The sequence below is a fragment of the Ornithodoros turicata genome, chromosome 7 (genome assembly GCF_037126465.1).
Source record: "Ornithodoros turicata isolate Travis chromosome 7, ASM3712646v1, whole genome shotgun sequence".
In the NCBI taxonomy this organism is placed as follows: Eukaryota; Metazoa; Arthropoda; class Arachnida; order Ixodida; family Argasidae; genus Ornithodoros; species Ornithodoros turicata.
In genome coordinates this window covers 28,508,545-28,527,839 of record NC_088207.1, presented here as the reverse complement: position 1 = coordinate 28,527,839, position 19,295 = coordinate 28,508,545, and the positions used below count along the sequence as shown (strand labels likewise).

Below are 19,295 nucleotides of genomic sequence, written 5' to 3'. Positions count from 1 at the left end.
GAAAATTAAAGTATCAGATCTTCCTTCAGCGGCGCCGTTAGACGCTACGTTCGTATGGACAATCGATCTGTGTCATTCTTGATTATTGTCCGGCCAATACATAATATTGATCCGTTCCGCCCAGATGTAGAAGACGAAGACTACCACAGCGCTGAATGTCACAAAGGGGACGAAAATGCGGGCCTCCATGACTTCCAATACAGGGTAGACCCAGACGTCATGTACGATACCCAGGTACTCCATGAGGCTGATGTAAGCAACGACTACAGCCATAAGTGTCGCGAAGCCAGCGGATCTTTTCGGCTGTCTGTGACGGTGCAGCGACGCTTCAAGCAGGAGAATGGGTAGCGTGGTCGAATGCAACGCATGGTTCACCCACACCGGATAGTACATGGCCACGATGTCAGGAAACACGAAATCCCTGTCGACGTGGTACAGGGTCCAGAAGAAAACCGTTACGAACAGTGACAGAGGCATCGCTAGAGATAGGAACAGATGGTCCCGAATTAATATCACGGATCGTCTAGTTTCTGGCGGTGCGAAGTCGGCGATGCAGCACAGTAGTAACAACACTGTCTGAATCGTGAGGTTCCAGTGCGTTAGGTACTTGTAGCGTCCAAATATCCTGTGCGAGTATAGTTTGTATGGAACGTCCAAATACACTTCGCAGTAGTAGTGCATGTACAGGTATCCAATGGAGGTTACAATGTGGAAGGTCTTTACCAAGGTATGATGGAGCATTTTGCGTTGTTCCAGACGCACGGCATTCGGTGTCTCCATATGCGCTGCTGTGGCCGCCAGGTCTCATAAACGTATGGTGGCAGCGTCAAGGTAGATTCAGACCGCGTTTGTTCCAAAGTAACTTCTTTTTCCTTCGTCCTCTCAAAAGGTGGCCGTGATCTACTTCTTCTTCTTCGTCAAAAGTGGCGCATAGCTCACCACTAGTTTATGAAAAGAAGCAGTACAATAGATCAGATATTGCGCTGCTTCTTTTCGTAGACTAGTGGTGGCCAGTGAGCTATGCGCCTCTCCAATGAGGTACCAGCTCCTGTGGCTCAGTGGTTAGCGTGCTGGCCATGTCACGCGAGACTTGGAGGTACCCGGTTTCGAATCCCGGTGCTGTCTAGGTTTTTTCCTGGGTTTCCTCAGACGCTTTCAGACATATGTCGGCACAGTTCCCTTAGAAATCGGCCCAGGACGCACATATACCCCAGGGCGTAAGTCGTGACGTTGCCCACCTCTGTGAGGCCGACAACGGAGAAGCCCTTTCACGATCACCACCAGCACCAGAGGTTAAAATCTGCTCGATTCAAATTGTCGCATAATTTTCAAAAATAAAGCACGTCCCGGAGCTGTATATAAAGCAATGAATCCGCTCCAGGTGGCAAGAGTGTTCAGCTTTCTTTGGCGCATTGCGTCGGCTTCTTGGTATAGTGTAACCGCGTAAAACGATCCTTTCGAAAGGGTGCCAAAGGTGTGACACGGATCAATTTGCTACCATGCACCCAGCTTTGTCTTCTTCGTGTGTACGAATACAAGGTGAACTCACATTTCCATACTTTTCTTTTTTTTAAATATATAATCCAATGTAATCTCTTGTTACTCTGTGCTGAGTTGCTGGTACTGAATGTTTTCCAATGATTATTCGTGTGGAAAAGTACAGAATGCCTGAAAACTAACAAAATATTTGCTGTACTGCGTATTTTACTCATCCTCTGCACTGCGACATCTAGTCATGGCTACACGTCCCTTTACCGTTCCGCCCCTTCAACCAAACACTATGCAACGTTTACGGGAATTTATTGCAGGGACGAAAAGTGAAGTACGTTCTGATCTTTATCCCACTGAGAAACCGTAAGTTGGGAAGGTGAAACGAAAACAAAAGTCCGCAATGTTTCATTTAACGGGCGCTCTAAATTTTCAGCGCTGTATTACTCCGCAGGCAGGGATGAACATCTGGAAGCGCCACTTCCGGGGTTGTGCGTACGTTCTGAGGAATTCCGGGTGCCGCATATTGTCTCCCTCTTTGGTGCTTCACAGTTGTTCGTCAAATTTGAGTGTTGACAGTAGTCATCTGGATTGTAACGTTCTGTGTGATACGGCTTTATCGCACTGCACGTCATCTTTGCTGTAAGTATGAAACGTTCGTTGTTTCTTGAAATGGTTATTCAACACAAACCCGTAAAGTGGAAATCCGTTTGTGTTTATTGCACAGCCCACGTTTTCTTGTGGCTGCGTGCCCACGCAGAAGAATCAGTCAGCGGGCCTGCTGGGCTTGCGTGTACTTTTGGCCTCCTGGGGAGCAAGTGGGAAATTTGCACCCCCTTCCGCATTCTTGCTAACGTGTCTTTTTGGTGCCCCTTTTGACGGGCTAAAGGGGGCAATGCCCCCCCCCCCCCTCCTGCGTAGACGCCGATTCCGGAGACTATATAGCATTGCACTATGTAGCGATTGACGAGCTTCAGATACCTTGTGCCTGAAATTTGCGGAACAGTCTAGGCAGCACGGACGTCCCGTCCCATTGATGCTGATATGCCGACGTAAGGGCGTCCTGTACACATGGCCTGAAGAGGCCCTGTCGCCGTCAAGCGTTGACGCTGGGTTCGAGACACTGAGGGCAGGAATCGTAGGGGTGACATAAACACGCCATACCTGTAACTACCCTCAAGCGGGTGCCTTCCGCAAAATCGCCATCTTGTCGTGGTCATACGTGATAGGAAACGTCATTTTGAGGTCATGTGACTTTGTTTTCATATCGTTTTAGCGTTGCCGACATATTCTCTTCGGCATAAAGCCAAGAGGTGAACGTATTTTGTCAGCGTAAGCTATACGGTGCTTCTTCCGCGACATGGTAGCCCATGTCCCCGAAGTTCAAGTACATCGCATGGGTTCAGTGCGTCTTAACGCGGGATCTTCATCACATCATTGGAAGTGGTCAACAGTACGAGTCCTCATGTACAAAACTGCGTGTTTTAATAAGAGATTATCGGATAAAAATAATTCCGAAACGGCGCAGCGAAATAGCTCAAACGCGTTGTTTACAAACGGTTTGGTCCCCGATTACGTGCGTGGCCATATCTCTATGATCGCGTGAGTGTGGACGCTTGCTGTGACGCGTGTGACCAGGACTTGTCCAGAATGTATTGCATTCGCCCAGCACGCTTTTGTCTCTGGAGCAATACATTGGAGGACACCCCTGTAGCAGGGACCCAATGTCTCCTTCCCAGCGTCAACGCTTGACGGGGCGGTATAGGGTCTCTTCGGGCCCCCTGCTCGTGCGTTACGTTTCAGCGTGAGGACGCCTTTACAGCTGTGGTGAGTTACAATGTTCTATGCTAGCCCACCATAGTACTGCCACAACCAACGCTTGATGCTTTATTGTGATTGTGGTACATGATAGGATACGTCGCGTTCGCAAAGCACGATAAACACAATAGAGAGTTTTAGTGCACCGTACGCTATCGCCTTTGCGTGCGTAAGGGATTGCGTTTCAAACTCTCTATTAGATAGTTTTAGTACACCGTACGCAAAGACGATAACGTACGTAACGGATAACGTTGGTGGTTCTGCGCACTGGGCGAAGCTCTTTCTGTTGTGGGCGTGCTGTATAGAACTATCAGCGCTATCCCTTACGTATGCAAAGGCGATAGCGAACGATGTGCTAAAACCCACTACTTATATGCAATACTTGCCGCACAACTCGGGGTCCGTGTTCCGAACCCCGTCAGCGTTGCCCCGCGCGCCGGTGTCTTCCAGGAAGTTATCCTTTGACAAGGTTTCCATCCGATGTGCATTGTGCAAATGTATGCTTTTGTACCCTGCGCTGTTGCATTATGTGATAAAGGTTCGAGTACCGAAGTGTCATGTGAACTTGATGCAAAAGTGGTATGAAGGTGAAGAGGGTGAAGAAAAACAAAACAAAAAACAAAAAAAGAAACGAAAAGCAGCGAATTTTCCTGCATGATGCAAAGTTTGTTTCTCGATGTTTATTTTCCTTCACTCTGCAGACGCTGTTTGAAAGTGACAAATAGCTCTCCGGCTCGAACGGTACTGGGCAAGTTAGACCCCGTCTTGTAGGGTTTTATACATATTTATATATATAAATATACGTGTTTGCCTCTGAGCCATCAGCTTACAAGTTTCCCCCCACATCATCGGTCCACAGACTACACTTTTGATGAGATGGAGATTCGTCCCCTTACAAGAAGTCGGGCTCTCGCCCTACCGCTGTGTCCTGCCAGTAGCAAATACGTCCAGCTGGACTTGTCCGAAGTTCGGCAGGACTGAGCGATTTGAAAGGTGAAGGTTATGCGGGACCGTGGCTAGTATATTATCACAAGCGATGCCATGGTTAGATAAAATTTGCCTCTTATCGGTGTTTACTGCAGCAACAACTGCTACTACTTTATTTCAATGATGCTTGTGGAGTTTCAACCCCAGGGGCGACGCTACACCGCATTACTGGCGGTAACGTGGTGAAATGTACTATAATGTGTCGCCTCACAGTAGGGACCGAAGTCCCATATGGTGTCCCAAAAAGTTTACGAGTGCCTTTTAGGGCACAGCGTTGGTGGGCGGGATTTTGCCATGGACCGAGCAACTTTGACATAGGAGAGGGCGAGAGTCCAGCGGATTTAGAGACACTGAAAGTGTGGTTCTGAAAGTTTGGTAGTGCGGGCAATGGAGGAGGATGTGCTTCCAAGTCATCGCGCTGACGGCATCTGGGAGAGTCATGTTGTCGCAAGCGGTAACGCCACTGAGCTGGACAAAAAAGTAGAGAAACTCCGACTTAACATATAGCCACTGAGCTGTACAAACCACACTGAGTCGCATCCCATGAATTAAAGCATAGTCTTGACGACACGTGTTTCGCGGCATCCGGAGAGCGAGCTTTGGATGAACTCTTGCAAGCATAGATGGGGGAGAACTTGAGTTGTCCACTGGCGGGAAGCCAGGCGTGCCACTTGTCGTCGAAGGGTGGAACGACGGTCACCTTTCAGCAGTGCATACTCCTCCGCATCCTAGATGATAGAGGTACTTCTACGCGCTGTCAGCTTGTTAATTCCCGTACGACACCACTATGGGCGCGAACCCGCTGGAGAACTAGCTTGCGTCCTGCTTCGTACACATCCTGGCCATTAACACGTCCTTCACTAGGGGTGCACGAGCCCCGTATGCTATGTGTTCGCTATAGCTTCCAGTGTAGATTATGAGTCGGCGGACGCTGTCCATAATCGCAGGCTACAATCAATTATGTGGTGCAGAAAGAATAGAATGTCATATAGTTCTGCAGTTGTTGATGACGTTGGAATGCTAAAGGCGTCGTCCTCGCACAACGCCTTTGGATGATATTGCAAAGGTCGATGGAGACTTGCCATTCGCAGAAGCGCCATCCGTGTATACTGCTGCAGAAGGGGAAAATTTCTCTTCTACCGGAGCATGAAAACTGACTAGAAGGACTTTGGGTGTTTACTACAGCCGACGACGGAATTTTGCAATATGTGGGTGCTGTTGACGCCAACTGATACAACTGGTGTCTTACTGGCGTACGCAGCGCTGCTTCCTGGACGTTTCGCACCGCCTGTTACTTGCCCGCTGGGCTTCCCCAGCATGCTTTGCTCGGTTCCTTTGCTCATACGCGAAGGGATCCAGACCATGAGATGAGAGACCGGAGCGTGTTCCACTTCTCGTTCTAGGAGGCAAACGGAGCAGCAGTTCAGGGGTCCCCACGCGCAACTGGGCTCCAGAGTCTACGCTGGGGAAGCATGGACCCCAGCAGCCGTCGACAGCAGTCGTTTACGATGGTGTCGGTGCTGCTGCTGCGATGTGATTTCACACTATACAGTAGACGACACGGCAGGTTGCCATACACCTGGTTGTTTTTTCCTGCAGACTGCTATGCACGTATTTCCGGTAGCGCTGCACCACCCTCTACCGCAGCGTTGTCTCCCTATTGTTCATACTATTTCATCGCCTCTGAATGCATTAAGCTACTTTCGCCCTTCCAGGAACCCCAGAAGCGCATCGCGTTCAGCACGGCTGCATCCCCCTCTAGAGACCCCGAAATTTACTTGACAGTTAAATTATTTACAACAAGAGACTTATTGAGCTAAACCTTCATAATCAACTTTTCCTCCTGTTTCACTGAGGGCATATCTGATGATTCTCGATACTGGTATATTCAAATACATTTTATTCACTATCAGTTGCGCTTACGAGATCGGCTCGTGCCATTTGGATGCAGCATTGTTTGTAATCTACTATGAAGTTTAAATCAAAATTGCAATGTCACCACGAGTGACACCTACTTGAAGGGTTCATATAAGAGTTATGCCGGCACTGGAAAGCTACTGCGAACTCTGGCATGTTCTGCAGAGGTGCGTTGCAGAGTAGTGCAGCCGCTTGGGCGTCCTCAACCGAGCACAAGTTGTAACAGATACTTAGGAAAAACAGTTGCCCTTCCGAAAACTCTGGAGCTGCAGCCAAACGTGAAGGTATGTCAGTCACGTCGTCTTTGAAGGCTTCAAAAACTGACTCTAAGGTCCAAGTTGACGTCATTAACTCCCATACTGACAACTGGTGATGTGGCGATCCAGTCCTCGCTTGGTTCTTGGTGGCCCGTTCGTCGAGACATCTTAAGCGACTCGTATAATCGCGAAAAGGGACTTGGTTTAGCCATTGCGTGTGCTCCCAGTTTACAGTCTGAGCTATCGCCTTCGCTATCTCATAACCAATACCGCCGTAATTTACAGCCGGTACCAGCTGTCTTGAATACAACGGGAAGTAAGTGAAGCCGTCAGGATCGCACTCGGGTTCGAAGAGAATGCCAGGAAAGGCTGGGATCACGGGGGATGTGGCAAACGATATCAGCCGCAGCGCCTTCCTGGCATCCACCCAGTTGCCTATGAAATGCGTGTGGATCATGTCAGGAACGGTGCTGAACATTTCGTTTACTTCATCTTCACTTTGAAAGCGCGAAGCGAAGAATAGTGTCTTGTACACGTTGTTGAATATGAGAGCTGCAGTCTGTTTCGATGATTGATCCAGAGTGTTGCTTCTCATCACAGTACCGTTCAAGGCGGATACGATGCGATCTGTGATGCGGGCAATCCCTTTCATTGTGTGCCTCGGTTTCTGTTTGCAGACGGTGAGCATTGAAAGGGCCATGCCCATTCTGTAGGCCACTTCATTGAAGCACTCTGTCTCATAGTCGTAGCCTTCGCCGCCACGCCCTAAGTGCTGCAGAGACGCCAGATCACTGGACGCAAACTTGCTTAGTACTTCCACTAGCATCCAGCCCAAGCCAACGGAGATCAGATGGGTGTACTGTTCGTCACTGCTATCGTTCAGGAACACACCGAGCACGGTATCGACAAGATTTCTGTTGAATACGGAGACCGTATCGTTCTGGTGGTATTGAGCTCGAATCCAGGGAACACGAGCATGCAGTGCACTAAGCAGTGCTTCTCCGCCTCTTAAATCTGAGAAATTAAACTTCGCGACGGAAGGCATATGACTGTTCAGGGTGACGATTCTATCGAGGATCAGTCGTTCAACTTCAAATACCATCCCAACGACATGTCGCACAGACATTCCGTCACTCACACCGAATGCAGCGGCATGGCGTTCTACGAACTCTTCGTACTGCTTAGCTTGCTGCATCCTGGTTCTTCGTTCAACCCACTCGTCGACGTAGGGGCACTCGCCAAACTCGATCCTCGGCCTTCCTTTCGTGTCGCGTATGAAATTGTTCAGTCGCAACGAAATCCACGAGGGTAGATCCCAATTCAGCGAGACCTCGACGAAGATGTCGATAAAGCTTTTACCCGCGGAACCGGGCCACGGGAGGCCGATGTCCGCCAAGAATTCCTTGACGGGTGGGACCGCGTTGACGCCATCACGCCACACACTAACACACGTGCGCAGCAACGTCATAGCCTTCTGAGCGGCAGATTGTCCGACCGTTGAAGTGTTTTCTTTAAAGGCACGGTTCAGGAGGGCTTTCATTGCGCGGGATCTCAAGGAGTCTAGAACGGATGTGCTCTGCGACACTGACGTCCTCCTCCACCGCTTACAGACGTAGCCGTAGAAGTCGTCGCAGGGGTCGATGGAGTTGTCTATGCTTTCGATGAGCAAGCTAGCGTAATAGTTGCAGTCACGGCTACTGCACGTAGCGTTTGACGTCGGCGGCCGTTGGAGGGAGCGCATCTGAATCCAGTACAGGAGTGCCAGGACAGATATGATGGCTGTTATGTAGAACACGGTGAGGAAGCACGGGTGCCTGCTATGCACCGTCGATGTCTCGGTGGATGTATCGTTGACCTGCACACGAAACCGTGGTGACAGTTATTCAGCAGGTGGAAATGCATACAAGCACAGCAGAAAATGCATTACGTAACACGATCCTCGCCCCATTATAATTCTACCATATGTTTGAACGTGTTCGCTGCGGACCCACATTTTACTCTCGGATGTGTCTGCCGGAATGTTCGAAGTCTCCATACATAAACCACATGAAAACTGATTTTACTATTTCTCATGGCCCAGTGGTATTATATGTTCTCACCCAAGTGTTATGGAAAGGTTGGATTTATAGCTGAGCATGCTTAGGACATGATTCACTGTTGTAACACCTGTTATTTTCATGTATGGCGGAAAATATTTGAATGTAGACTAGGCAGCAAAGGTTCTGTTTGAAGAATGCGATACAGCGCGCGAATGCGTTGTTGTAAAACATTTGGCACGTATCTCGGTACATGGGAATAGCGTGGGCAATCATGATCATTCACGCTGAGGACGGACGTCCACCTGTTGTGGTCACGACAGCGGTAACGGACGGTGGATGCTAAAAAGCTTACCTGGCTGTTCGGCTGCAGCATACCACCTTTATCTTCTTGCCGTTAAGCTAGACACGAAACGCGCCTGAGGTGTGTTCCAGGTCAACTTTGTCAACGTTCCGAAGTGAGCGTTCTATGATGATAATGATAGTAATGATGATGACTGTGCACTGTGTAGGTGTCGTTCCACTTCCTTTTTCTCCAGCGTTCACTGCACTTCGCGAGTCATGTATTTGATTTATTTAGCTTACCACGACAAGGCAACCAGTATGTGTTCGACTATCATTCTCAATTGGCCTTCCTTTCTTTGTGAATGGGCTTTGCCATTTTGAAAGCATTATAAAAGCCCTTAGGCATTTAGTGGGTAGTCGGTGTTTTATAATCTCATTGCGTGGAACATAGTACACCGAAATGTTAGAAAGGAATACAGGAACTGTGAGAGACATATCCGGATAATGAAGTCAATACGTCAATGAAGTCAATACAATAATAATGAAGTCAATACTGGTGGTACGCTGTGGAGGAATAGACGTTCGACATCTTGTCGAGTGGCTATGTTTAGTGCGTTCGTGCCATCTCTCAATTCGACATTGGATCCACGGAGTACCTGGTCCACAAATAACGAAACTTTTACAGCGGCATGGCTAAAATTATGGAGACGGATGCTGCCTGCAAAAAGGAATACTATTGAAGCAGAGAGATTAAAAGTGACAGTTCGCTCTCCAAGTATCGATTCGATTATTTGTGTTCCATACGGTAGAGTATTTTGAACTTTATCATGCCCGGGCATTAGTTTCCCGCAGCTCGAGCCGTATGATTCATTGCAAGCATGTGAAAGCAACGAGGTCCATTCGTTATGAGGTTCGTTATGAAGCGAGCTATTCCTTTAAGAAATATTGCAAGCTATAAAAAAAGCTAGACTTTGGTAGCATATGACGTCGTGCATTGCAACGAAATGAGCGAAGGAGACACAACAGTAGGGGACTATGCCACCAGATGAATCAGTTGGTATAGGAATGCGTAGTTATGACGCCCATCCGCCCAAGCAGCATCCGTCTCCATAATTTTGGCCACGCCACTGTAAAAGCTTCGTTATTTGCGGACCAGGTACTGGGTGGCATGCCCTCCATGCTGAAATGAGAGATGGCACGAACGCACTATAAAATACGCCACTCGACAAGGCACTTCTGTTGCTCGCGTGTTCGCGCAAAGTCTGAATACGGCCAACTCAAGTCAACCCCTTTTACTTGCCGTTCCAGAGCTAGAGCATGAAACACAACACTGCGACGTTTCAGAAACGTATATATTTTAACGTGTTCTCACTTGTTTACTGAGCGACTTCGAAAGTCGCCCGACTTAGGTACACTGTTCTTCCAAAATATTCCGTTGATGCTCTCTGCGCACATATAGAAGATAAACACGATGCCTGAGCTGAAGGCCACTAAAAGTACAAACGCGTTCGCAGAAATCATCTCGAACAACGGGTACACCCAGACATTGTGCACGAGTCCCAAGTACTCTATCCACGTGATATAACATACGGCGAAGATGGCGAGGCTTAAGAAGGCCGTTGCCCTGGACGGCTGCTCGTGGCGATAGAGCGCAATGTCGGCGATGATTATCGGCAGCGTGGCAGTGTGTAGGACATGGTTCAGCCACGCAGGGTAGTACAAGGCCACGATGTCGGGAAAGACGAATTCCCTGTCGATGTGGTACAGGGTCCAGAAGAAGATGGTCACGAACAAGGACAAGGGTATCGATATGGAGAGGGTCAGGTGATCCCGAACCCGTGCCACTGCCGCGGTGTATTCTGGTGGTAGAACGTCGACGACGCAGCAGAGAAGAAATGTGGCCGTTTGGATGGAGAGATTCCAGTGGGTCAGGTACTTGTGGCGTCCGAAAATCCGGTGCGACAGCCATCGGTTTGGGACGTCCAGGTAAGCATCGCAGAAATGATTGCAGTACGCGTACCAGAAGAAAGCACTGAAGTGGAAGACCTTGATCAGGCGTGCCTTCTGCATCGCTGCTTTCGAACTACTACTTCTTCTTCGTCCCACGGAGAATGGAACTCCAGTGTGGTGTTCTTCGTCTTCTTCTACTTCTTCACGCTTTGATATGTTATGGCGAATTCGCATGGTCATTTCCTGTGGGCAGACTTCATTGCTCGATTCTGAGCACTTGTGTTCGCTTGGTCAAAACATTCGCGTGGCGCTTCCCTGACGCCAAGAATCTGCCAGCTAGCACACGTGCTGGCAGCGCGTTACGCATCTCTCTCTCTCTATATATATATTTATGTTCTATATCTATATCTATTTTTTATGCTGCCAAGTGATTATCATCATGGCGATAAAGGCGCACTGTCTGGCTCATCCAATGACACGACTGCTGTCCTGTTTACGAGTTTAGTAGAAAACGAGAAGCCATATCAAACCCTCGCTCGCGGCTGTTCCTTATCTTGCGGCTCCCCCGCCACCAATGCAAGCGGATGAACACGAATTTGAGCGCAGGATAGTTGAGCGAAAGAGCGCATTCCTGCACTGCTCAGCGCAAGAAATTTGTAAACCGAAACCAGTTTATTACTTGAAAAAATCACTAAAAGTCGAAGCTATTTTTTTTACTGGCTTGGCACTGTCTCAGAGTGACCATTGATACGGCACAGGTATCAAAGCTCGGCGAAGTAAAACAAAAAAGTCAAGATGTCTACTTAATTAACGAGCGCATGCAAATGAGAAACTGCGCGGCCAGTTTGTGGCCGGCGCATCAAGGATGCTAACCGAAAAAAAGAAAAAGGTTTCCCGATAGGTGGCGCCGTTTTCGAATTATTCAGCCGGGGGATTTTCGTGAAGCAGCCTGTATCTATAAAATCAAATTGGGAGTAGATTTACACGTAAGATGAGTCAACCTATTTGTGTGGCGACATGCTGCACGTGCCGCAGAACAGGGCTGCGGATAATTTCGACCACCTGGGGTTCTTTTGACGCGCGCCGGAAATCCCCGACACACGGTGCTGGAAGCAATGTTTACCTCCGCCACATTGCTACCGCCCTCGGCCGCATCTCTATCCGGTGTCGTCACATCCAACGCCACCTGTGCTTTTGACTGTGCTACCATAGCTGTGCTTACCTGACAGATTTCCTCTGCCGAGACTGTAAACATAGCCTGTAAACATAGCTGCTGACAGTGATATGCTCTGCCATCGTCATAAGCAATTTGTCTGGAGTCCTACAGCTGCCTAACCTTTTCAGTGACTTCATTCTTTCATCATTGGTTACCACTATTTCTTTGTTGGTTTTGATCGCGCAACGCGTCGGTAAGCAGGCAATATCTTTTACGTGCGTGAACTTGGGTGTACTCTGTACTCAGCACACACCCTGATGTATTTTACCACTTTACCACAATAGGTGAACTTTCCACTCTTGTAAATGAACACGCACCTTCCACACACGTTCTTCAAACCACTTTTTGCGACTAATGTCGCAGTTGGGTTGCGTGATGCTACTTCTTTGCTCAGCTGATTTTAGGGTTTCAAATCGAGAAGGTATTTGGGTAAGAATGTACACTTGAACCAAATGCTTCCCGCTGTTGAATCGGGTTATAATTGTTAAAAGACATGTAGTTCCTGTAACTACAGTTACTTGATGGAAGCCATGGTGGCGACGAGAAGCAAAAATTGTGAGAAGTGACAGCTGTTTAAAGTGACATTTCGGAGTAAATCTCCTTCCTTTAGAATTACACTTAATTTATGCAATTGAAATCAACGTGTCTCGCATTGCATCTTGCCAAAATATAGTTTTTCTCTATTTGACACGGGAGTATCATTAAATTAATTTCCAGATTTGAAAGGTACGACGTCACAGTGTGAGCAATGTGTCATTCGTCTGGCAACATTGCTCCTCCAAAGTAGCTTTCCTTCTCACGGGAACCTCTGGCAGTCCTTCAGCGTGGGGCGGAGAATGTGAAGGTGCGTGGGCTGTCACTGGGAGACGGGCGCCAAAGCCCATGATGACGTCATGAACCCACTGGAAAGTCCGAAACTATGACGTTTTGCGGGTTCTTGTGCCAATTAATGGAGACGTGGTATGTTATTGTGACCCGGTATTTACATTTTGCGTATCGCGTCTCCAAGCGAGGTTATTTACAATAGGAACAAAATAAACCATATTTTAAAAGCCAAGAACAGAACTTTAATTACTAAAATTCTGTGATACGAAGGACACGTTTGTCCGGATGCCTGCAACCACGTGAATGAAGACATCGTGCTTTGTATCTTTCTATTGCGAACATCATGCGGATCCATTTGAAACCACTTTCAAAACACGCAATGACGTGAAAGTCTGACGAGTGTTTTCTGACCCAAAAATATCACTAAACAGAGAATCTTACAATATTGACTCTTCTCCAGAGTCGATTGACAGTCCCGTATTCTTCCATCAAGAGAGTCGCATTGCACCCTTTACAGGTCGTCGATATGTGTACCATACCTGTGATACCTCCTGCACTATGGGCGCCGGGAAATGAGAAGTTTTGTGTATAGACGGCCGAAGAGTTTTCGCACAGTTGCAATGACCCGCGTTATTAAAGCCTGAATGCCCCTCAGAATTGGCCGTGCCGTAGGGCAGCTTCCCTCGCAACAACGAGGCCGAACTGAAAAGGTTTCGAGAGCTCCGGCATATTGCCTTCTGTCAGCTCTTGTATGAAAGAAGAAAAGGGTCTTGGTGAGTGACGTGCGCCAATGGCGTGAAATTGAGATGCTTCTTCGAGGTTGTGTACTTTGGTGTGTATGGCGGTCGTGAATGAGATGAATGCCCGGCAGCCATGGTCTGGATATAACACTGTTTACTTCTGAGCCATATTCCATATCATGAAAGGAGCCTGAGCTCATCCGAACACGACGGCTTCGTGTTGTTTGACTGTACGGGAACGCGCCCGCCTCGTGTTTCGCAAAAGGAGTTCAAGCTTGGGGTATTTGCTAAAAACAGTGATATGCAGTGAACCCTTGTTATACCGAAGTGAACAGGATCGGGGAAAAGTTCGATATAAACAGCAATTCGTTAAAAGCGGAAACGCCCGAGAAACAGTGATAGCATACAGCCCCAGAAACGCGCGAAAAGACCGCGGGGCCCCTAAAACATGTATTCAAGCAACCAAGCACATTGGTCGTGAGCACCTTTGCCGCCATTTTTATTTACATGGACCAAAAGAGGGAGAGAGAGAAAAGACGTGTGTATTTTGACAATTTTCGCAGGCTCATTCTTCGCATTAAGCTGGCTCCCCTTATGGGACGCATAGGATAATCGTGTCCGAAACGCATGCATATCAATGGAAACCGCGCGAGGCTTTGAACAGAACGAATAAGAAAAAAATATATTCCGTTATAACGACGGCGTGTACGTGTACGTTCATCCGCGTGTTGTCTGCGAGGTACGTACGGTAGATAGCTACGAAGGTGTTAAAATACGAAGATCATGTGGGAATACTGTTGATTCAATTTTAAACGGAAGAGGAAATTAGTATCACGTGTCCTGTGAACTACACGCTTATGCGATGACATAGCGTTAGAAGAGCGACGGGCAATAGAGCAAGAGATTGGAACTCAATGAAATCTTGAAGACTAGCGGCCTTCGTAGCAGAGAGGGGAAGCACATTCCATATTAAAGCGACAAAAAGTGGACGGGACGGACGACGAAACAAGATCCGTCCCATCTATTTTAATGCGTTAGCATTATAGTCCTCGCTGCGTGAGAGTCGCGGCGTGGTCTGTCTGTCCGCACGGAGCGGGGCGCACACGGTGTGCGTGGAGAGGGAAGGAGAGGACGCGTGGAGGGTGCGACGCGCGACGTGGCCACCACGGCGTCGGCACTCCGCAGTGGCTCTGTGGTGGCAGACAGGTTCAGATGTTTCTGCGTGGGCGCGCCATGGGTTGGCCAAAGCGGCGCGAAAGAGCGGCGGCGAAAGAAGGCTGCGAGACGGCGCCGCCAAGCTGAATCGGAGTAAGCCCGAAACGGTAGTTTGGCTGCGAATGCTGTCTTGTGTTAGCGTTGTGAAGGGCTGTGTAGAGTTTTTTTTTTTTTTGCTTTAATATAGAAGGACGCCAACTAGCCCAAATGTTACGGTAGGAAGTACATTGCCTTACGGCAAGCACGCCTTTTCTGCATGTGAGCTTCGCTTGAACCGAAATGGTCTTACCGACTTTAACAACCGACCCCAGCTATGGGTGAGCAATGTCTTAAAGTCCTGCGCCTTAAAGTGATTCCAATGAAGGATCACCGCTGCGTTTTGACGATTAATTTTGACCAGTAGAAGGATAATTAAATCAGAAAACAAAATGAAAAGAGAAGGAACCAGTAATCAAGTAGTCTGCGCTATAAGCTCCAGCACTATACCGTCCAGAAGAAGCCTCTTGGATGTCAGTTTGTTGTTAACTTTGACGACATTTTGAAACGAAATGCCGCAATCACAAGTACACAGTTCACACAGCTCTAATGTGTATATCTTTGCGTGGACAGATATGTAAACTTGAACACACAAGAATGTGACCGAGAGAGACCAAGAATACGGATTACGAGGACTTACACTATACTCCGGTGGGTTTTGCCAACACCACTGAATAGTGATACGTTGCAGGCATTCACTTTCCGTCGGCTCCAGGGTTTGTCACTTTCCTTCGTCGTACTTAGAAACCGTCAGCCAATCCAAGCGGCCGTCCGCAACTGGATTATGGTAATCAATTTCTCGATAGGCTAACATTTGCACTATCTGCAGCTTTTTAAAGCTTTTTGGACTTTTCAAAGCGTGTGATGGAGGGAGCACTGTCCAATTCTCAAAGATATCCGAGAAGAGAAATGACGATGTGTCATCAGCTTCACGCATGAATCCGACGAAGGTCGACGGGGCTCAAACTTTCATAGCCAATTACTGTTATTAGTCAGCAGAATTTGTGAAACGATATCACTTATGCGGCAAGGAATACTCGTCATTTTAGTGTGGGCGGGGTCTGTATTTCATGAAACAATGTTTTTGGTTACCCATAGCCGATTGATTTTAAATTGTTTATGCTACTATTTCGTCTTCATCTCTTTTTTTTTGTTTGTTTGTTTGAGAGGTGAGTTCACCCCGATAGCTGGCCATATTTCTGAATTTGCCCGGCCAGGCCGCAAAAACAATATCTCAACATAGAACCATGACGCTGACACAAACATTCACGCCTTTTCACATCCATGTGCGAAGCAGTGACAGCGATAGCTGTATCATCCAACGCAACAGTTCGCTGTGTTGCGCGCGTACGAGCGCCACGTCGGTCCGAAACCACCGCCTATCCCAGAACGTCACAAGCATGTCCACACTCGTTATTCAGAGACTTCTCCGCAAACTGCGTTGGCCAATGGAAACTCCGACGGACGCGCATTCGTTTCGAGTATACACGTCTGGGCCGTTTACATCTCATGGCCAGTGGCGTCACTAGGGGGTGCGGGGGGTGCGGTCCGCACCGGGTGAAGCGACAGAAGGGGTGACGCACCGCACCAATACTGCCGCTTCCTCCCGTTCTGTGTGGCACGATAACTCCAAAAACATCATGAGGAGCCTTCTGCGAGGCACATTTTTTCTTCTTCTGAGTGTGGTGTAATATGTTTATTTATCGTGAATCGTCTGATACGGAAAGGTATCCGTTAATGGGGGCATGGGCGGGGGGAGGGGGGTCGCAAAGAGCTCCCGCACCGGGTGACGCGTACCCTAGCGACGCCACTGCTCATGGCCACGGCTTCATGCTCGCGTACTTGTTCGTTCTCTCACCTTCGTCTCTTGGCCTCGGCTTCGGGTTCGAATCTTCTTGGCTTCGTCTCATCGCAACCGTTGTTCCTTTACTGTTTGGTCATGTTGTCTTCGTGCAGCGTTGGGCCGCTCGCTCCGAGCCTCCTTATCTGCGGACGGTGTACATCCAACTCTCCGTGGGCGCCACATAGCGTCTCGTACACTGACTGTGCTCGTACCCCGCTCCCCGCTTCTCTTTTTTCTTTTATCTGCTCTCCGATTTGCTGCTGCGCCGAATAAAATGCCAGGAACCACGCAGCGGCCTTGGCCAAAATTCCCTCAAACAGTTACCGCTGTAATATCGCTGTAAAAAACACTAGAAGACAACTGCTTCCTTGCAAGTGACGAAGTTTAATATTGCACGAGCCGTTGTCTTGTAATGTTCTTTCTGTCTGCGTCTAAGGTGCTGCATTGACATTAACTGTTGTACCGCTTCGAACTACCCCACATCGTAACTTTAGTACAAAATCTCACATAGCTGAACGGATTGCAGCAAACTAGGCCTCGAAAAATATGTCATTTGCCAAAAATGGTTCCTGGTGCTGATTAGTGAAGCAAATTTTCTTGGAACACTCGCTATCTGTGCGCCCTGCTTTTGCGTATAATTCTGAATACAGGTAATGTCCGTGCATTTCACATGCATACTTGACGCGCCGTTGTGTGTTACAAGACACTGTTGGGGAACTTGACGCAATGATGTCAGTGAAAGACATATTTATTTTCTGTCAGTTTTCAAGTATAAATATAGCAGGCTTTCTACAGTGAAAATGCTATGTTTACTTAGCATCACAGCACGCGGTTTTCACACGCTTTTTGTTCACCTAGGGACTATCTATCCGATCTTCAGTATTCACTATTGTTTAAGGTCAGATTGAACTCACTATGTACAGAAAGTTTTCCTGGAAAAGAGCGCTTCAGTTTAGACGATACAAGGTATCCTTGAACAAGTTCTCCCTCTCGACAGCTAGCGATACGTGTATACGTGTGCCTCTAGGTAAATACAAAAACATTCTTTTGCCAAAATTTCGCAAGATCCAAACCATTGTCAAGTTTGCTCTGAAGGCTGTCGCTTGGGATGTACTCACAGGGCAAAAAGATTTGTCATCACTCGTTTCATCATTGTCACTGCTCATGATTTAACGTCACCTTGTTGTGCATTCATGGAACCCAAAAATATATCAGGAGGACCGGACATTATGAATGCAACCCGTGGGATACATAATCGCAAAAGGTATGAGTGCCGCGCCTAATCCTGGTGCGCTTGCAGCTTTCAATCTTACGCATCAGAACAGCCCCTTGTCTTACTTTTATTTTGTAATGTATTCCCATTACTCATCACAGTTTCGTAAAGTAATGCGTTACATTACTCACTACTAATGCCGTTATTTCATCAAGTAATATCATTACCTCGGCGTTATATTTTCGCAGAGGTCTATCACGCAGTCCTATGCGTTGCCTCAAGCGCATACTTGAGAATAACGTGATTGATTAGACTTGCACGTCGTTACACGCTACCCGTGGTCGTGATTAGTGTTTACGCAAAATCGACAAGTACGAATGCGTTCGTGGAGGGATGAGGGTAAAGCACATAATTTCAGTGAGCAGTCATAACTAATATTAATCGCAGCGTTAGAAGGAGTTGGTGGTCAGGATTTCACGTGGATCATGTCCTCCGTCTTGGTGACCTGATCGATGACAAAGGTCGTTAAAAAAAAGAAAAAGAGAGACTAAACGAAAATGGCTTAGGTGATCTTCCTTGGCTCTGTACGAGGCACAGTTCGTAACGACTGGCTATGGAAAATACTTGAATTTTCAACCCAAGTAATGAGTAATGTCATTACGCATTACCCGGCCAAAACGTAATGGCATTACATTTCTCATTACTCCTTCACAAAATGTAATGCGTTAGCCTACTCATTATCGAGACGTAATACGTTACGGGTAATGTGTTACTCCCCACCTCTGCTTGAAAGCCTTTTAAGGGGCGCGTGGGGCACGGGTGATAGGCCTATTGCTGTTGCGGTGTGAACACTGACTGTACATAAGGGTGAAAACAGAGTATCCCCTCCTGCGTGTTCTGTCATCCAAACAATATTTAGACCATTCTACTACAGTTTTTTTCTTCCCATTAGCAATAGGGTCTTGCACTAGAGAGTCATGGTATATCTATCCGTCGTATTCTCGCTCCACCCTCAGGGATCCTTAGAGCCAAGGGCGCTCCAAAGGGCTCCTCTCTTATTGCTTCAGACACGCAGGTGTCTCCGTTGTATAATCTCAGTTTGTGGGATACATCGTTGAGCAAAGAGAAGACAGTGTCTTCTCTTTGTTCAACGATGTATTCCACAAACTGAACAACACTTCGCCACTGACGTCTGCTCTGTTTCAAGCGCAAGTCGGGACACAGAAGGACTGCTGGAAAGTGGTTCAGCGCGCTCTGAGAGAGAGAGAGAGAACCGTTCATAGGGAGAGTTTGGCCATTAGGAGGAGCCTAATTTGAAGCGCGTCATGCGCGACGTCACGGCTCCTCCTCCCACAACCTGCAACCTCCCTCGCCGTGCCAACACCACCTAGATAGAGAAAGCCTGCTTGCTCGTCGACGTGACGTAACAACTAATAGTCAGCCAATCAGAATCGTGTTTTCAACAGCGG

General features: G+C 47.9%; 3 protein-coding genes across 3 annotated transcripts; all 3 read right to left on the bottom strand.

Annotated features, from left to right (window-relative positions):
• Positions 1-72: 72 nt before the first annotated feature.
• LOC135400546 (androgen-dependent TFPI-regulating protein-like) lies at positions 73-780 on the bottom strand. The gene has a single exon (XM_064632383.1). The coding sequence runs from the start codon at positions 778-780 to the stop codon at positions 73-75; it is 708 nt and encodes a 235-aa protein (XP_064488453.1).
• Positions 781-6,170: 5,390 nt separating this feature from the next.
• Positions 6,171-9,004, bottom strand: LOC135399752 (neprilysin-1-like). The gene is made up of 2 exons (XM_064631482.1): positions 8,859-9,004; positions 6,171-8,322 (listed from the first exon to the last, which is right to left on the bottom strand). Exons 1-2 carry the CDS (start codon positions 8,877-8,879, stop codon positions 6,289-6,291), a joined length of 2,055 nt encoding a protein of 684 aa, XP_064487552.1. The 5' UTR covers positions 8,880-9,004; the 3' UTR covers positions 6,171-6,288.
• Positions 9,005-10,156: 1,152 nt separating this feature from the next.
• On the bottom strand, positions 10,157-10,972 carry LOC135400545 (androgen-dependent TFPI-regulating protein-like). The gene has a single exon (XM_064632382.1). The coding sequence runs from the start codon at positions 10,970-10,972 to the stop codon at positions 10,157-10,159; it is 816 nt and encodes a 271-aa protein (XP_064488452.1).
• Between the last annotated feature and the right edge of the window lie 8,323 nt (positions 10,973-19,295).

What these genes read in the sequence shown, in the direction of transcription:
- LOC135400546 (XM_064632383.1), bottom strand. Translation starts at nt 780, where the DNA reads ATGGAGACACCGAATGCCGTGCGTCTGGAACAACGCAAAATGCTCCAT.
- LOC135399752 (XM_064631482.1), bottom strand. Translation starts at nt 8,879, where the DNA reads ATGCTGCAGCCGAACAGCCAG. An exon ending in TGCTGCAGCCGAACAGCCAG is followed by an intron (nt 8,323 to 8,858) that starts GTAAGCTTTTTA and finishes TTTCGTGTGCAG; the next exon opens with GTCAACGATACATCCACCGA.
- LOC135400545 (XM_064632382.1), bottom strand. Translation starts at nt 10,972, where the DNA reads ATGCGAATTCGCCATAACATATCAAAGCGTGAAGAAGTAGAAGAAGAC.